This window comes from Salvelinus sp. IW2-2015, linkage group LG10 (genome assembly GCF_002910315.2).
Source record: "Salvelinus sp. IW2-2015 linkage group LG10, ASM291031v2, whole genome shotgun sequence".
NCBI classification, from domain to species: Eukaryota; Metazoa; Chordata; class Actinopteri; order Salmoniformes; family Salmonidae; genus Salvelinus; species Salvelinus sp. IW2-2015.
The window spans coordinates 15,987,214-16,006,039 of NC_036850.1; the positions used below are offsets into that span (position 1 = coordinate 15,987,214).

General features: G+C 43.6%; 1 protein-coding gene across 1 annotated transcript; it reads left to right on the plus strand.

Moving 5' to 3' along the window:
• Positions 1–3,970: 3,970 nt before the first annotated feature.
• On the plus strand, positions 3,971–18,370 carry hnf4b (hepatic nuclear factor 4, beta). Its single transcript, XM_023995454.2, has 11 exons — positions 3,971–4,580; positions 6,172–6,337; positions 7,225–7,229; positions 7,922–8,011; positions 10,940–11,046; positions 11,830–11,985; positions 12,191–12,278; positions 12,509–12,661; positions 16,516–16,779; positions 17,086–17,208; positions 17,941–18,370. The coding sequence occupies exons 1-11, from the start codon at positions 4,466–4,468 to the stop codon at positions 18,066–18,068; spliced, it is 1,395 nt and encodes a 464-aa protein (XP_023851222.1). The 5' UTR covers positions 3,971–4,465; the 3' UTR covers positions 18,069–18,370.
• Positions 18,371–18,826: the final 456 nt, after the last annotated feature.

Here is an 18,826-nt window from a genome sequence, read left to right on the forward strand (position 1 = left end):
CGCTGACAAACTTCCCCACAACATTATGCTGCCCCCACCATGCTTCACCATAGGGATGGTGCCAGGTTTCCTCCAGACTTGACACTTGGCATTCTGGACAAAGAGTTCAATCTTGGTTTCTTCAGACMWGAGTATCTTGTTTCTCATGATCTGAGAGTCTTTAGGTGCCTTTTGGCAAACTGTCATGTGCCTTTTACTGAGGAGTGGCTTCCGTCTGGCCACTCTACTATAAAGGCCTGATTGGTGGAGTGCTGCAGAGATGGTTGTCCTTCTGGAAGKTTCTCCCATCTCSACAGAGGCGCTGGAGCTCTGTCAGAGTGACCATCAGGTTCTTGGTCGCYTCCCTGACCAAGGCTCTTCTCCCCCGATTGCTCTTTTTGGCCGGGCGGCCAGCTCTAGGAAGAGTCTTGGTGGTTCCAAACTTCTTCCATTTATTAAGGACAACAAAGTCAAGGTATTGGAGTGGCCATCACAAAGCCCTGACCTCAATACCATAGAAAATATGTGGGCAGAACTGAAAAAGCGTGTGCGAGCAAGGAGGCCTACAAACCTGACTAGGTTACATCAGCTCTGTCAGGAGGAATGGACCAAAATTCACCCAACGTATTGTGGGAAGCTTGTGGAAGGCTACCCGAAACGTTTGACCCAAGTTAAACAATTTAAAGGCAATGCTACCAAATACTAATTGAGTGTATGTAAACTTCTGACCCACTGGGAATGCGATGAAAGAAATAAAAGCTGAAATAAATCATTCTCGCTACTATTATTCTGACATTTCACATTAATAAAGTGGTGATCCTAACTGACCTAAGACAGGGAATTTTTACTAGGATTAAATGTCAGGAATTGTGAAAAACTGAGTTTGAATGTATTTGGCTAAGGTGCATGTAAACTTCTGACTTCAACTGTATATATATGTATATGTACACTGAATTTACAAAACATTAAGAACACCTTCCTTATATAATTTACCTAAGTATACACACACCTGAGTTAATACTCTAAGAGCTTTCCACACCTGGATTGTGGAACATTTGCCCATTTATTATTTTCAAAATTCTTCAAGCTCTGTCAAATTGGTTGTTGATCATTTCAAGACAACCATTGTCAGATCAAGTAGATTTAAGTCAAAACTATAACTCTGCCAATCAGTGTCTTCTTGGTAAGCAAATCCAGTGTAGATTTGGCATTGTGTTTTAGGTTATTGTGCTGTTCCTTTTTTATCCTGAAAACACCCCAGTCCTTAATGATTACAAGCATACACATAACATGATGCAGCCACCACTATGCTTGGAAATATGGAAAGTGGTACTCATTAATGTGCTGTATTGAATTTGCCCCAAATATAACACTTTGTATTCAGGACAAAAAGATAATTGCTTTGCTACATTTTTTGCAGTATTACATTAGTGCCTTGTTGCAAACAGGATGCATGTTTTTGAGTGTTTTTTATTATGTACAGGCTTCCTTCTTTTCACTTTGTCAATTAGGTTAGCATTGTGGAGTAACTACAATGTTGTTGATCCATCCTCAGTTTTCTCCTATCATAGCCATTAAACTCTGTAACTTGTTTTTAAAGTCACCATTGGCCTCATGATGAAATTATGGAGTGGTTTCCTTCCTCTCCGGCAACTGAGTTAGGAAGGACACCTGTATTTTTGTAGTGACTGGGTGTATTAATACATCATCCAAAGTGTAATTAATAATTTCACCATACTCAAAAGGATATTCAATGTCTGTTTTGTTTTTTGTACCCATCTACCAATAGGTGCCCTTCTTGGTGAGGCATTGGAAAACCTCCCTGGTCTTTGTGGTTGAATCTGTGTTTGAAATTCACTGCCCAACTGTATGTGCGGTGTACAGCGATGAAGTAGTGATTCAAAAATCATGTTCAACACTATTACTGTACATGCATCTTATTATGTGACTTGTTAAGCAAATGTTTAGTCTTGAACTTATTTAGGCTTGCCATAACAAAGGGGTTGAATAAGTATTGACTCATGACATTTCAGATTTTAAAAAATGTATTTATTATTCAACATTTTGAAAGTCATATTCCACTTTGACATTATGGGGTATTGTGTGTAGACCAGCGGAAAAAAATCTACATTTGATCAATTTTAAATTCAGGCTGTAACAAGTCAAGGGGTGTGATTTGTTTTGTGTAATACAAGTTGTGAACACTACAATGCTTTAGCAAGATAATCTAAATTTAAGGGAAATTTTTTATCTGGACCTGATATAATTTTACAGGGCACCAAGGACCATTCTGCCTTCGTCCTGCCGTGACTGACAGGTTTATGAGCTATCAATCACCTTAACAAAGCTGCAGCATGAGAGAGAGAGAGCCACTGCCAGGGGAGGTCTGACCTGCGGCCTAGCGTGACATTCAGGGAAGGAGAGCCGCTCACCCAGGAAATCCCATTACACCGAAGCATGATGGATATCGCTCCTGGAAAAGCTCATATGTGGTCTGACATATAATTTGTTATAATTTGTAAAAATCATATGGCCACGTTCACATTTCTCTATGTCTTTCATTCTTTCCAAACTCCTCACTCTCCTATCCTTTAGCCTACACACAATGTCTCACATACTGAAGGTCCAGAATATTCTGCAGATTCGCACATCTGTCTCCTCTGCAGATGGCCAGGAAGTGTCCCAGCCCAGGAAGGGTAAAATGGCCCCAGTATGACTATGGTATGTCAGTGGGGGAGCTGAGAAGTTTGCTAGTGTATTGAATGCACTGTAGACTGTGTGAACTTGTCGTCATCATCATCGTATCGTCTCTGCCATGTGGAGCAGTGGAGGCTGCTGAGGGGAGGATGGCTCATAATAATGTCTGGAATGGAGTCAATGGAATGGTATCAAACACATCAACGACGTGGTTTCCATGTGGTTGATACCATTTGATTTATTCCATTCCAGCTATTATTATGAGCCGTCCTCCCCTCAGCAGCCTCCACTGATGTGGAGGTAATGTTAACATTAGAATGGTCAATTTGTTCAGTTATAATATAAGACAAACTATTGATTTCTTGCACACAAAGGATTTGGCTCATATTTGAATTTTTTTTACTTCTTCAACCCAGACGTCCATTTTTATAGATGTCTGGGAATTTACTCTATTAAAAATATGAGATCTCTGTCCATTTTTGGATACTTAAAGGGAAAAATACATGTTGGACTTTACTGTCTACTGCTTTGTTTCACATTTCTTTCCTAATAATCTAAAACCGAAATGATATGATTGTTAATATGGTGCTTTGTATTATTCTGTTACTCCATTACTACAACAGTAGATAGACCACAAAGTGGCTTTGTGAAGATACTAATGTCATTTTATTGTAGCTTGACATAGATGACCCTCCACTGCTTTGAACCTGTGTTTTATGTAGAGACAAGTCAGAGAAAGGCTATCTACAGTGCATTCACTATCTGTATAAAGGGGCCCAGGGGAGGTATAGTTTTATTTGCAAACACGTTATCACTCTACCTCTGATCAATACCTCCAAACAGCTGATGGCATGCTCTCCACATGGGCAAAGGTGAAGAAAGAAGCCCCTCCCCGTTGTGAAACAGAGTGCAGACCAGTGGATCTAGCAAACTCTGCCCCCAGTGGTGAAATATAGCACACTCTCTCGTCCAGTTACAATAACACTCAAACTTGAGAATCTGGCATCTTTTGTCCCTAGAAGTCTACTGAAATTACAAATATCAAACATTGATCAGCGGTACTCAAATACCATTCTCAACTGACCTGCAGTAACTGATAACACACTGTAATGATGACCTTTGATCTGGTCATATACTTTAGTTTTTGCTGCCCTTTTTTCCTCAGCCGTAGAAGTGATTAAGATAACGTAGCTCATTGACCCTATCGGCTGTTTTTTCTCTTCCCAGTGAGTCATGTTTACCTGCCTCCATCTGAACCCTCACCTTTATTATACTCTACTCTGATAAGAGTCGCAAACAGACAGTCGGCCAAATCKCAGTGTCTCTCTCTTTCCCTCCTTTGGAAGGCTGTTTGGCATCTGTCACACTGATCTGGAACATTAGCTACCAGCTAAATACATACTGGATAACTTGTTCTTTTATACAACCTGAGTAAGAACTGCCTGCCAGGAATACTGGGATGAGAAAAGGAATAATCTAAAAGGTGCACATGATTCACTGGGCCAAGGAAAACATCAGCACAGGACAGGAACCAGGACATTGGAGGCCTGTGACGAGTGGAGGAATAGCGGCGTCACACAGAATGACAACACATTGATTTACCTGAGCTAGACAATCAGGAAGACACAGAGAGGAATTAAGTGATTGTGCTGAAAAAGTGGCTAATTTTGGAACAGAGTGGTGAACTGAAGAGGAAGATCGTGCAGCAGCCTGTTCTGGTTCCTTTGCTCATATAAATCAGACTTTTGTTTAGGGCCTAGTGTGGCCTCCTGAAGCAGTGACCAGAACCATGAAGCTGTCAGGGAACGTGCTGGATCTGGACTCCACAGACTACAGCACCACCCTTGACCCCTCCTACACCATGCTGGAGTTTGACAACCTCAGGGTGTTTCCTGTAGAGACAGGTACGTCTGGTATAATTACACCTTTACCTGTCTGTCCTTCACTCATAGACTGGTGCACAACAATACCAAAACATCGGTCTGACATTTGAGGGAGGGTTTTTGTATGATATTCAAACGACATTCAAATAATATAAAATATCGAATATCCATTCATTTTTATAAGTTCAAATTCATGAGTAGATCTTAGTAACTTTTTAAAACCTGTTCTTTCCATTCAGCTGGAAAGAAAACCAGGCTTACAAAAAGAGGCCCAGTGCCCTTGGAAAAACATGGTTTTAAAAAGTACTCTCAGCGCTTTACAATGTAGCTCTCATGCACACAGGAATTTGTAAGACCATTTTCTCATGGATAAAATGACATCAGCTTTCATTCCACAAAATGCTGTGAATACAACGGTCATTACTCCCGACAATACTGAGAGTGATTTAAAGACCTCCCCCTCTTCTGCTTTCCCTTATAATCTCATTTGAACTTATCATTATCATCATTAGGAGTCTGTTCTGCTGAATCAGGTCCTTTCTTTGGCACTTTTAAGGAGATGCTTTACCAGCAGACTGCTCTCCAAGGCAGATAGCTGTGTGGCAGATGTATTCTAATCTCTTAATTCAATCGAACTGATCTTTGACCACAGAAAGCATTCTCCATGTTAAATTGTTATCCCTGGCTGCTCAGTCTCCCAACTCTAAGTGTGCAATTTAAATACATTACAGCCTGGGGCCATTGTCCCTGTGACTGCACAAACACTACACCAACAGAGTATATTTGACGGTCAGTGGTTTTAAGAGAGACAATCCTGCAGCAATCGAACACTGACAGGACACAATTTAGAGCAACACTGAGGGAGATTGAATTAAAACGGAGCTCCCAGTGTAAAATTAGCCAGTGGACTTTGTCTTTGCCACTGACCTGAATCTGCTTTAATTAAATGGGGAGTTTCCTCTTCCTCTGAGTAATAAGCAGCAGTGGTCCTCTGAGGGCCTGTGAGTCTGGCAGCAACATACAACAGTGATATCTCTACCTATAAACCCTGCTTTTATTACCCCCTCCAAACCTCATCAGACCTGGGGAACAACACAACTCTGCCATTGTTCTTACAGCCCTATAAGCTCACAATCAACACATTTCTGCCTTTGAATGTTGTGCTTTTTTATGTGCAGCACAAGGTTATTTCCCATCACAGAGGTGGAATGAACAGGGATTCATTAATCACCTTAGCTGATGATGGCGTTGATTAATTATTCGCTCTGTAATCGTGCTTATCTGCTGTCACACAGCGTTGACAATCTCTCAGCTGAGTGATCCGCTCTCTGCAGACGCTGTTGGGGCTTATTAGCAAGGCTTGGAGATGTTTACTTACTCATCAACAGTGGGGGCCCCTCTGTAACAGTAGAACCGTGTCCTACAATACCAATATTCCATTGTGCATCTCCAAAGCTTTCTAATGTTAGCCTGAGGTCATCAGTAATAGATATCCTCGCATGTCTGTCCCCAAGTGTCAAGAGTCAATTCAACACATGCAGTAGCTACACATCAGACCTCCAGTGTGCTGTAGTGTATGAATCTCAATAATTTTCTTGTGATTGACTGACAGAGTTGATGATGCCGGAGCCTGCCCCTCTGCTGCCACAGACCAATGGGAGCGTGTGTTCCATATGTGCAGACAGGGCCACAGGTAAACACTACGGTGCTTCCAGCTGCGATGGCTGCAAGGGCTTCTTCAGGAGGAGCGTCAGGAAGAACCACGCCTACACCTGCAGGTGAGACTCATCACCACACAGGTCACTGAAAAAGACGACTACATCTCAAATGACACCCTATTCCCAATATAGTGCCCTATTTTTTTTTATCTGATCGAACCAGTTCTCACAGCATTACGTATTATTCTGTAAATAAATCCGCAGCACTCCATTTAATATGATATGTTACGGTTCGGTTCGTATGGTATGTATTCATTTGTGGATGTCCATCACCCATTTAGTATTAAATGTTACGAATTACAATTTGAAAAACATACAATATGTTACGAATTTGATAAACATATGAGATGTTATGAATTCTAGCTAGGTGGCTAGCATAAGCTAGGGGTTGGAGGTTAGGTTTAAGAGGGTTTCTGTTAATGCTGATATCAAACCTTGGGTTGCACGGGCCAATTGCAACTTGGTGGTTAGGGTTAAGGTTAAGTTTAGGACTAGGTTAAATGGCTAGGATTAAAAGGGTGAAGGTTAGGGTTAGTAGAAATGTTAGCTAAAAGGGTTAGGGGAAGAGTTAGCTAACATGCTAAGTACAGTAGTTGCAAAGTAGCTAAAAAGTAGTAAGTAGTTGAAAAGTTGCTAATTAGCTAAAATGCTAAACTTGATGAGATTCAAACTCGCAACCTATGGGTTGCTAGACATTTGCGTTATACACCCACCCACCCATCCACCTCAACCAACCACCCTACTTTAAATAACCATCTGTCTTATGTAACCATACCAAATGTAACATATTGTATCATACTAATTTCAGTGTCCCAGATTTACAATTACTATGTTACGTCTAGTCTATGAGACCAGGCTGGATCCCCATATAGTCCTCTACTTTTGACCTGAGACATAACAATAAGGCACTAAATGGGAAATACGGTCTCATTTGAGATACCACCAAGGTTCTGCTAGAACTGCAGGTCATTGGAATTATTATTAGGCGTACTATTGTCCACCTCCGACCCACAAGACAATACAGAGACAAATTTACTGCCAACGACTAGGGCAGCTGGTAAAAAAATGTTGCTGAAATTCTGGTAAAGTACTTTCATTCACAGTGTTCAACCCCCATCTCAATAACTGATTACTTTTTCTGGTGGTACGGTTCTCAACCACATCCAATGGTAAGTGAAAGTATGAGAATTGCGTTGGCCAAGAATAGAAAGCCAACTTCTGTGTCATAGTCTCTGGGTTTTGTTCAGACAAAGAGACAATAACCTTAATACAGTGATTGAAGACTCCAAGTCAGTGGTGTGATGCGTTTTACTCTCTTGTGAGAAGTCGATTTTACCACACTGTATGGACTATAGGAGTTGTCATTTCGCAGGTTTCTATGAAAGGTGGTTATATGTCTGGAACTAAGTGTTAGGATCCTGTCTGAACATGTGTATGCCCACAACACAGAAATTGTACAGCACTGATCTGATGCCATCACAATTACAGAAGCCCATAGTGTGAGACTTGTGTCTGATTGTGTGTTACAGAATCATACAACTGTTGTCTTGTATTGAAGTTTATCTAATTGTGTGTGTGTGTGTGTGTGTGTGTGTGTGTGTGTGTGTGTGTGTGTGTGTGTGTCTGTCATGTGTGTGCAGTCAGCAAGGCAATGTGTTGTGGACAAAGACAAGAGGAACCAATGCCGTTACTGCAGGCTTCGGAAATGTTTCCGAGCAGGCATGAGAAAGGAAGGTGAGAGAGATGGTTTGTTGTTTAATCATGACATAGATTTTACATACTGTATGGCACCACACTACAAAGTAATTACACAATTCATTGCCACATTATTAATAAAAAAAATAAAAATTAAGCATACCAGCACACACACGCACACATACACACACTGCATTTTGTTCTTAAAGCCATAAGCATATATGCAAGTTGACAAATCACAATATTTACTCACATTGCATAACCATGTCCAACGCCAAGGGGGGCAATGGGGTTGGCAGGCACGCCAGGCGGGGGTGGGTAGTGGAGGCTCAGGCAGGGGTAGTGAGTGGGGTATGGTCTACAAGGTGCTATCTCAAATCAAATCGTATTTGTCACATCCTTCATAAACAACAGAATATTAGAAAGCTAATAACACAAGGAATAAATACACGGGGTAACAGTATCGAGTCGATGTGCAGGGGTATCTAGAACCTAAAAGGGTTCTTTGGCTATCCCCATAGGAGAACCCTTTGAAGAAAACGTTTTGGTTCCTGGTAGAACCCTCTACATGGAACCCAAAAGGGTTCTACCTGGAACCAAAAAGGGTTCTCCTATGGGGACAGCCGAAGAACCCTTTTGGAACCCTTTTTTCTAAAAGTGTGTGCACCACTTACTGTGGGGGAAAAGCAACAAGATCAACATGCCACTCTCTTGAGCAATACTGAGTGAGTGGCTGTTTGTAGTGTGCACTGTAGACCTTATCTTCCACTGGTTGCCGATGATAACCGGGAGAGAGAGACGGGATTAGAGGATCCATGAATGGCCCCTCACATTAATAATTAAAATGGCAGAGCATGGGCAATTATTTGTTCTGGCTTTTTCAAAAGAGAAATACCTCTCTTTGCTGAGCCCTCATTCCAGAGGAATGTTACGTAAGCGAGAAACTGAAGCTGAGCTGAGCACCCTTAGTGATGGTCAGGGAGAAAGATTCAAACATTTGCCCTATTAATTTTGCAGACTACTCAGCATAGCATTTAGTAAAAAGCAAAGCTATGCCACAAAATATCAGAACATGCCATTTTGTAAATGTGTATAAGCCTTTGGTTTAATGTGTTTCAATTGTACATTAATCCAGACAACAAATTCTAACAAACCATTTTTGACAACGATCATTAATTGTACTCCTCCTATTCTCCTTGCTGAATGTCCACAGCCACTTTCAATCTATCACTTCACTTATGCTCCATGGAGGACTAATTTGTGACATCATCACCCACGGCCATGTATCCAAGGCAGAGGTCTCTCTCTCTCTCTCTCTCTCTCTGCAGCTCCAGTTTGATTAATGGGGTCCTGATTGGCTGCTGAGAGGTCAGCTGTGGTGACTGATTGCTCTCAGACTGGGGCTTGTTGTCTGACTTTGTGGAGCAGACTGAAATCAGGCTGAGGTCATCCATTKTAATGACACAGGCACAGAGGTCACTATGAGACAGTCTCCTCTGTCAGACACAATCCCAATCATCAGGCCCTGTACTGTCAGCCTCCCGTCATGCCTTCCTTTGGCTAATTACATAGTCAGGTTTAATATGTTGGCAGAATCAGAATCAAATTTAGAGATGTTACTTTTCAAACAATGGGGAATTTGGAAATTTAATTTGCTCTGAAATAGTCTCAATACAGATGAGTGTCAAAATTAAATGTCTAACAAAAATTAGTAACGCAAGATACAACAATTTCAAAGATTTGACTGAGTTACAGTTCATATAAGGAAGTCAGTCAATTGAAATAAATGCATTAGGCCCTAATTTATGGATTTCACATGACTGGGAATAAATATATGCATCTGTTGGTCACAGATACCTAAAATAKCCTCACAATGGGCCTCAGGATCTTGTCACGGTATCTCTGTGCATTCAAATTGCCATCGATAAAATGCAATTGTGTTCATTGTCCGTACCTTATACTTGCCCATACCATAACCCCACCGCCATCATGGGACACTCTGTTCATAACGTTGACATCTGTCACGTTCGTCTAAGGGAGGAGACCAAAGCGCAGCGTGGTAAGTGTTCATGTTATATTTATTCAAACAGAACACAAAACAAAATAACAAAAGAGAATGAACGAAAACAAAACAGTCCTGTCAGGTGCAGCAACACAAAACAGAAAACAACTACCCACAAAACACAGGAGGGAAAAGGCTACCTAAGTATGGGTCTCAATCAGAGACAACGACAGACAGCTSCCTCTGATTGAGAACCACACCCGGCCAAACTCACAGAAATAGAAAACATAGAACACAAAACATAGAATGCCCACCCCAACTCACGCCCTGACCAAACCAAAATAGAGACATAAAAAGGATATCTAAGGTCAGGGCGTGACAACATCAGAAAACCGCTCACCCACATGACGCCATACACGTGGTCTGCGGTTGTGAGGCCAGTTGGACGTACTGCCAAATTCTCTAAAACAATGTTGGAGGTGGCTTATGGTAGAGAAATTAACATTAAATTATCTGGCAACAGCTCTGGTGGACATTCCTGCAGTCAGCATGCCAATTGCACACTCCCTCAAAACTTGAGACATCTGTGGCATTGTGTTGTGTGATAAAACTGCACATTTTAAAGTTGCCTTTAATTGTCCTCAGCTTCTTGATATGGCACACCTGTCAGGTGAATGGATTATCTTTGCAAAGGATAAATGCTCACTAACAGGGATGTAAACAAATTTGTGCACAACATTTGAGAGAAATAAGCTTTTTGTGCATATGGAACATTTCTGGGATCTTTAATTTCAGATCATGAAACATGGGACCAACACTTTAGGTATTGTGTTTAGATTTTTGTTCAGTGTAGGTGTATGCTGTAATTACAACGTTACCCCTCCATTGAGTATACTTTGTCCAAGTAAAACAGTGAACACAAGAAATCCAGGGACTCTCCCTCCCTCCTATTCTTTTATCTCCAGCCGTGCAGAACGAGCGGGACCGCATCAGCAGCCGCAGAGGAGAGGGACAGGGGCTGGGCACTCTGTCAATCAGTGTACTGCTACAGGCAGAGGCCAGCATGCATCAGGTAAGAGATTGTCACTTTAAAACCTCTCCCTATTCACAGCCACAAAGTGCTCCAGAGGCTTCCATTTCCCATCCAGCCCAGAGTAGAGCCCCTTATCTGTTTCTCAGAAACACAGCAGTGGCAGGGCTAGAGATGGAGAGGATACAGGCTGCACTTTAGACAGCCGGCCATTAAGGTCCCCTGGAGATTCTAGCTGCAGGCTGGATTCAGTTACTTCTTAGAAATGGCCAAATTGCCCAGAGAGACTCACATTTGATCACAGCAGTCCTATKTAATGGCWKKGCCTGGGCTTGGATTGTGTGCCAGCGTTCAATTGGCTTCAAATACATAATAAMAWCCAGATATCCTCTTTGYATGCGAAAGGAATGCGGCAGAAATTAATTGGATGATTGACAAATGAACCACAAAATTTGGCCAGGCTGTTTTCCATTTGGGTCAARTTTTCATGCRATGTCTCCTCAATGTGAGMTGTGTGCTGAAGGGGCTYTGATCACCATCCAACAGCATYGTTCCAGAGACAGACCCACCAACAACACACATCCAAAATCCATTTCTCATCTTACACCCTTATATTCTCTATTACCACCATTCTCTGAAGTGACCTTTCCCCCACCCAATACCCTACCTGCCTCTGCTTGCTCTGCCCTTCACGATTGTCCAAGCACCCATCATCTCACCCCTGCACTCTGCCCCATCCATCTCCTCCAACCCTCTCTTCATTCTCACATTACACCGACACCTAGGGCCAATGTGGAACCTCTCATTATTGTGTGTCACTCTCAGTTTCCAGCCCTGACCTCCCCTATGAGCTGTGACATCAACASCAAGARGATAGCWYGCGTGGGGGATGTGTGTGAGTCCATGAAGCAGCAGCTCCTCCTGCTGGTGCAGTGGGCCAAGCGCATCCCCGAGTTCTGCAGCCTCCCAGTTGACGACAGGGTATGGAACTATGGATGTTATCCTACTTAATGTGTCTGTATGAACATGTGAGCTGCACCTGTCTAAGCAGGCAGTCACATTCAGCCCAGCTGTCTTTGTGTTGGGTTTTGGATCACTAGCTGTTGGAATACTCACGTTGCAGGGAGGGCTGTCTGTGTAATGGCTGCTGTGTGTTGTCTCTGTGCTGTGTCTTGTCTGTGTGCAGGTATCCCTGTTACGAGCCCACTCTGCTGAACACCTCATCCTAGGGGTGGCTCGACGCTCCCTGCCTTACAATGACATTATCCTTCTGGGTAAAATATATAGATCTCAGCTGAGTCTGGGATGTGCTCTCATCTTTGTTATAGAATGAAAAAATAATTTACCCAATGTTTGATACTAGTAATGTCGACAAGCTATGCTGCTTTTACCATATGTGTATATTAATAAAGGAAGCAGACTTACCTAATGTATAAAGTTTTACTTACAGTTTTACTTTACTTATATCATAAGTAAGTATTTAATATGGGGATTGCATTTGCAGGTAATTACTTTGTGATCCCAGTGAGCGGTCCTGAGGTGGAGGTGTCCAGGGTGGCTGCCCGGATCCTGGAGGAGCTGGTCAAGCCTCTGAGAGAGCTGGACATCACCGACAGCGAGTTTGCCTGTCTTAAAACCATAGTCTTCTTCAGTCCTGGTCAGTCAGTCCTTAGGTCGCCACCAGCCACCCCCCTGCCCCTCCTCCCCCCTCCTCACCTCTTCTCACCTCTCCTCTGTCCTCAGACAAAGGAAGAGACTTTCGCCAGGAATCTTTTTATTTCACAGTTGTTCTCTCCTGGGACTGTCTCTGCTCTCTGTGCTCTGTCCTTGGCACCCTGTTGGTTTGTTCTGGCCTGGCGGACAGGTTTCATCGTGTTCTGGGGAGAAACTATTAATATCTGGGCGAGGTCCTGGTCCTGGCAGGKAGAGGTGACTGGCTGCTGGACTTTACAGCCTGTTGGCCTGAGGCGGTGATTACAACAGCAGAGCCAGGCCACCGGTCTGACAGACTGACTGGCCAAACAGGCACAGCAGTGCACAGCAGTAGACAGCAGCATCAGGCCAAGTCTGACACAGATGACTGACTACCTACAGAAATAAACACACCGAACGTGTACTCAGCTCTGTCCTGTGTGACCCTGCCCTACTACCTTTACCTAACCTTTCTCTAATAATTTCTGTTTAGTTTATTACACATAATGCATTTAAATTAGTAAAGAAGTATATTGTATAATGTCCCCACCACAATCCCATCTCTCTCTATTCTCCTAGGGCCGCAGCGTGAGGATTTGTCTCTCTTAATCTCCCATTCATTCTCTCTGTCTCAGTGCTGTGTTGTAGGAATTGTTTGTCTCACAGTGGCTTCACTCTGTCTCTCAGTATAAGCATACTGTACATGTAAGTGTCTCTCGTGTGCTGTATGTGAAAATGGCGCCGTACTGTATGGCTGCCGTCTTGCGTGCTCTGACCCAACTTTGCTATTTTGTGATTATTTTGKSATTTATAAATTCCTATGATCGACGAAATCTTTTGAACATCAGATCGGCAGTTAATAACCTMAATTCCGAGTTCAACTTCAACTTCGATTCATCTGCCCTGGGCTCTTTGTGTACCTACGACTGTTATCGTGACTGCTGTATACACTGAGTGTACAAAACATTAAGAACACCTTCCTAATATTGAGTTGCACCCCCCCTTAAAAATATTTATTTAACCTGTCTCCTCCCCTTCATCTACATTGATTGAAGTGGATTTAACAAGTGACATCAATAGGGGATCATACGTTTCACCTGGATTCACCTGGTCAGTCTATGTCATGGAAAGAGAAGGTGTTCTGAATGTTTTGTACAGTCAGGGTACATTCCACCTCAGGACAACAACAACAACAAGCTGGCAAGGCTATAAACAAGCAAGATACCATGCACCCGGAGGCTGCTTTTCTTGTTGCCAGTGATTTTAGTTCTGCGTCACGAAGACAAGTGATACCCAACTTCTATCAACACGCCTCCTTCGCCACTCGGGGCGTTAAAGTCCTAGACCACTGTTACTCAACCCGCCACGCAGACCCTCAACACATGGGCCCCCCAGCGGTGTGTGCTTATACTTATTCTCCCATGATTGCGTGGCCACGCGTGACTCCAACTCCATCATCAAGTTTGTCCGATGACACAAAGGTGGTAGGCCTAATCACCAACATTGATGAGACAGCCTACAGGGAGGAGGTCAGTATTCCAGTTCAGAGTCCAAAAGGTACAGAACGGCAGGCAGTCTCGGGGTCAGGGCAGGCAGAGGTCAATAATACAGGGTGGTGTGACAAGGTACAGAAACGGCAGGCATGCTCAGGGTCAGGGCAGGCAGAGTGGTCAAAACCGGGAAAACTAGAAAACAGGAACTAGAAACAGACAGGAGCAGGGGGAAAAACATAACATAACATAACAAACTGGCAACAGACAAACAGATAACACAGGTATAAATACATTGGGGATAATGAGGAAGATGGGCTACAACTAGATGGGGGTGGAAGCAAGCACAAAGACAGGTGAAACGGATCAGGGTGTGTCAGTACATGCCACACGGTCTCTGAGAAAGGCCTGAAAAATTGCCAAAGACTACAGCCACCCGAGACATGGCCTATTCTCAATGCTCCTGTCCGGCAGGCGATACCTTTGTATCAAGGCTCAAACCAAAAGACTCCTAAACAGCTTCCATCCCTTGGCCATAAGACTGTTAAATGGCTAACAACTACTGCTCCCCCTCACACCTACGCTGTTGCTAAAATGAGTATTGAATAGATTTATTACTACCATTACTCTGCTGTTCATTGATTATTGATTGCTATTACCATTAGTATCTATCTATGTCTCTTGCTACTGGTCACCATTACTCCTGTGTACATGTACAGTACACTSTATATTACCATTCGAATATTACCATAAGCACATGTATTTATATATTCCTGCTTCCAGTCACTTTTCAGCTCTATTTACATGTATATCCACCTATTACGCCTACACTGACACACTTGCACCCACACACATAAACTCACATACACACACACCACCACGCACTCACGCACCACTTATGCTGCTGCCATACTATTTACTATTATTATTATTATTTATCCTGCTACCAGTCACTTTCACCTAATCCCTGCCTACACGCACATACAGTGCATTCGGAAAGTATTCAGACCCCTTGACTTTTTCCAACATTTTGTTACGTTACAGCCTTGTTATAAAATGTATTCAATAGTTTTTCCCCCTCATCAATCTACACACAATACCTCATAATGACAAAGCAAAAACAGGTTTTTAGACATTTTTGCWATTTTTTTCMAAAAAAAARAGTAAAATATCACATTTACATAAGTATCAGACCCTTTACTCAGTACTTTGTTGAAGCACCTTTGGCAGCGATTCCAGCCTCAAGTCTTCTTAGGTATGACACTACAAGCTTGGCACAACTGTATTTTTGGCTGTGTGCTTAGGGTTGTTGTCCTGTTGGAAGGTTAACCTTCACCCCAGTCTGAGGTCCTGAGAGCTCTGGAGCAGGTTTTCATCAAGGATCTCTCTGTACTTTGCTCCGTTCATCATCCTTCGATCCTGTCCCAGTCCCCGCCGCTGAAAAACCTCCCCACAGCATGATGCTGCCACCACCATGCTTCACCATAGGGATAGTGCCAGGTTTCCTCCAGATGTGACGCTTGGCATTCAGGCCAAAGAGTTCAATCTTGGTTTCATCAGCCCAGAGAATCTTGTTTCTCATGGTCTGAGAGTCCTTTAGGTGCTTTTTGGCAAACTCCAAGCGGGCTGTCAGGAGTGGCTTCCGTCTGGCCACTCTACCATAAAGGCCTGATTGGTGGAGTGCTGCAAAGATGGTTGTCCTTCTGGAAGGTTCTCCCATCTCCACAGAAGAACTCTGGAGCTCTGTCAGAGTGACCATCGGGTTCTTGGTCACCTCCCTGACCAAGGCCCTTCTCCCCCGATTGCTCAGTTTAGCTGGGCGGCCAGTTCTAGGAAGAGTCTTGATGGTTCCAAACTTCTTCCATTTAAGAATGATGGAGGCCACTGTGCCTTCAATGCTGCAGAACATTTTTGGTACCCTTCCCCAGATCTGTGCTTCGACACAATCCTGTCTCGGAGCTCTATGGACAATTCCTTCAACCACATGGCTTGGTTTTTTCTCTGGCATGCACTGTCAACTGTGGGACCTTATAAAGACAGGTSTWTACCTTTCCAAATCATGTCCAATAAATTGAATTTACCACAGGTGAACTCCAATCAACTTGTAGAAACATCTCAAGAATGATCAACGGAAACAGAATGCACCTGAGCTCAATTTCGAGTCTCATAGCAAATGGTCTGAATACTGATGTAAATGAGATATTTAATTTAATTTTTAATACATTTGCAAAAATGTCGATATACCTGTTTTTGCTTTGTCATTATGGGGTATTGTATTCTCTCTCTCTGAGTGCAATATTAACCCTACCTCTCTCTCCCTGTCTCTCAGACTGCCCAGGGCTGGAGGCCCCTCAGACAGTGCGACAGCTGCGTTTCCAGGCCCAGGTGCTGCTGGACGAGGCCACCTGTGAGCAGCGGGGGCGTTTTGGGGAGCTGCTGCTGATGCTGTCCCCCCTGCAAAGTGTGGCCTGGCAGATGGTGGAGACCCTGCAGTTGGCCAGGCTCCTGGGGGAGCCCAGCGTGGACAGCCTGCTGCAGGAGATGCTACTGGGGGAGGGGGCCACTGGGGGCCTGGGACAACGCACAGGGCACGGTACGCTCCAGAGGAGAGATACTTACAGTAAAAACCCTCAAACTGAATACCACTAACTTTCACTGGGTTGCCTTACAGATCAACAACAGAGATGAATAACAATTCAACCCAAAATAGGTCAACTTTCAATTCCAACAATCTAATCTGTCCACTGTGCATTGTGTCTTCACTTATGTTGTTCATGGTGAGCTCTCATTACTGACTTGACAGTATTCGTAATGAGGGTAACCTTTGAGCTGTTGTGGTAACTGGATCCGTGTAGTAGTGTAGTAGTATACAGCTATTCTCTTCTCTGGTCCTCCTCAGGTTCTAACTCAAATGTAATGGTGTTCCCCCAACCCCAAGATCACACCCTGTCTCAGGACCTACTAGGAGGCCATGTCGGGTTGCCTAGCAACTTCACATCAGTCATCCTACCTGTCCCTGGCTGTGAGTACCCCCAAATGCATCCATGGACAAGTCAATATACTTTGTGTACTAGTATGTATTTAGCTAGCTACTGTAGAGCAAACAAATACATCATAATCACCATGTATGACACCTTTATACACACACACACACCTGTATTTAGCGGTGCAGCAGGTGCGTGAAACCTCAGATGCTGGTTTGCTGCCTGTGTCCCAGACAGAGTCAGCAGGTTTGCTTCACTGAGATCTCCTCACAACACCAAGCAGCATGGTTCTCCTAAGTAATAGTCTGTCTCGCCAGCCTCATGGTGCTCCACGGTAGCTGTGGGAAGAGACTACCTGAGTAATGCCCCCACGCTTTCAAAACAGGAATAACACACGGTGACCTCACCGTCCCCAGTGTTTTATCACCCTCACAGAGCCAGCCTGGCCCTACAGGGGGCACATGGCCCAGACTGCTCCCCTTGTCTCAGGCCCTCTAACCCAGCCTCATTTCACAGGAACCTGGGCCCTCTCACCAGCCCTGGTCRTCAGGCTCAGTCCCTACAGCTCTGAGCTCACCTGAGGGATGTTGATGTCTGTCTCCCATCATTAATATTCCTATAATTACCACCTTAGTGTCTTTTTTTAGGGGATTAGCTCACCAACGGTAACTTAATGTCCTGAAAGAGTACTGTTATGGACCTGTAGTAAAAGCCATGCAATTTCAGTCTGTGTGTGTAATGCCAGTCTGATGCCTGTCTCTCTCCAACAGCTCTGCCAGTGGTGCCTCTGGTGCCCACACAGACTGGCACTGAGGTGTACAGACATAGGGAGGGGGCAGACATGCCCATAGAGTCTGCCCACRGCATGCCCATGGCTCCTGTCCACACCTGCCTCTGAGAAGCAGACCAAGCAGCACCAGCTACTCAACCAGAGAGGAGAAAAAAAGCTGTGTGATCTAAACACACACACACATCCAATCCGGCCCACGGTTGGTTTGAGTAAAATGTTTTTTTTGGAGGGGAAAAAATGATAATGGACCTGCAGTTTCTTGACTGTGTCCAGCTCCCTGATAACCACAGCGAGGAAATACAACACATTTTCATTGCAGCCCTTGGAGCCTCAGTGAAGACCGAATGTGGCCCCTGGGGCAAAATGAGTTTGCCACCCCTGACCTGGTGTTGGTGCATCCAGGCCGTGCTACTATATGATTACAACATGAAGTAGAGGCTGTTACATGGACACTAGTAACCCAAAAAGGGACTTTGACTCAGCCAKCCAATCCTCTCCCTTATCCACCTTTGCACAATGCACATTACACACAGGGAATATGATGCACACAATTAATAATTGATCAGGAATTGTTCTTTATGTTAACCATTCACTGACAATTAAAATCATCAAATCAATAAAGACCACAGCTCAATAGTATGTTATCTTTATTAGATCATGGTTGGGTGAGTGAGTTGTGTTGGCATGTTAATTAATGACAGTAATGTGGCAGTGGTGAAGTAAGAACAATTTCATGTTTTTTATCTTCAGGATCAAAGTCCATGCAGATGTTGGTACTGTTAAACATGTTAAAGTTACTCGTAAAAATGTTTTTTTTTTTAAAGGAAATAAATGAAAAATACATTTGTAGAGACTGCTAAATGTGT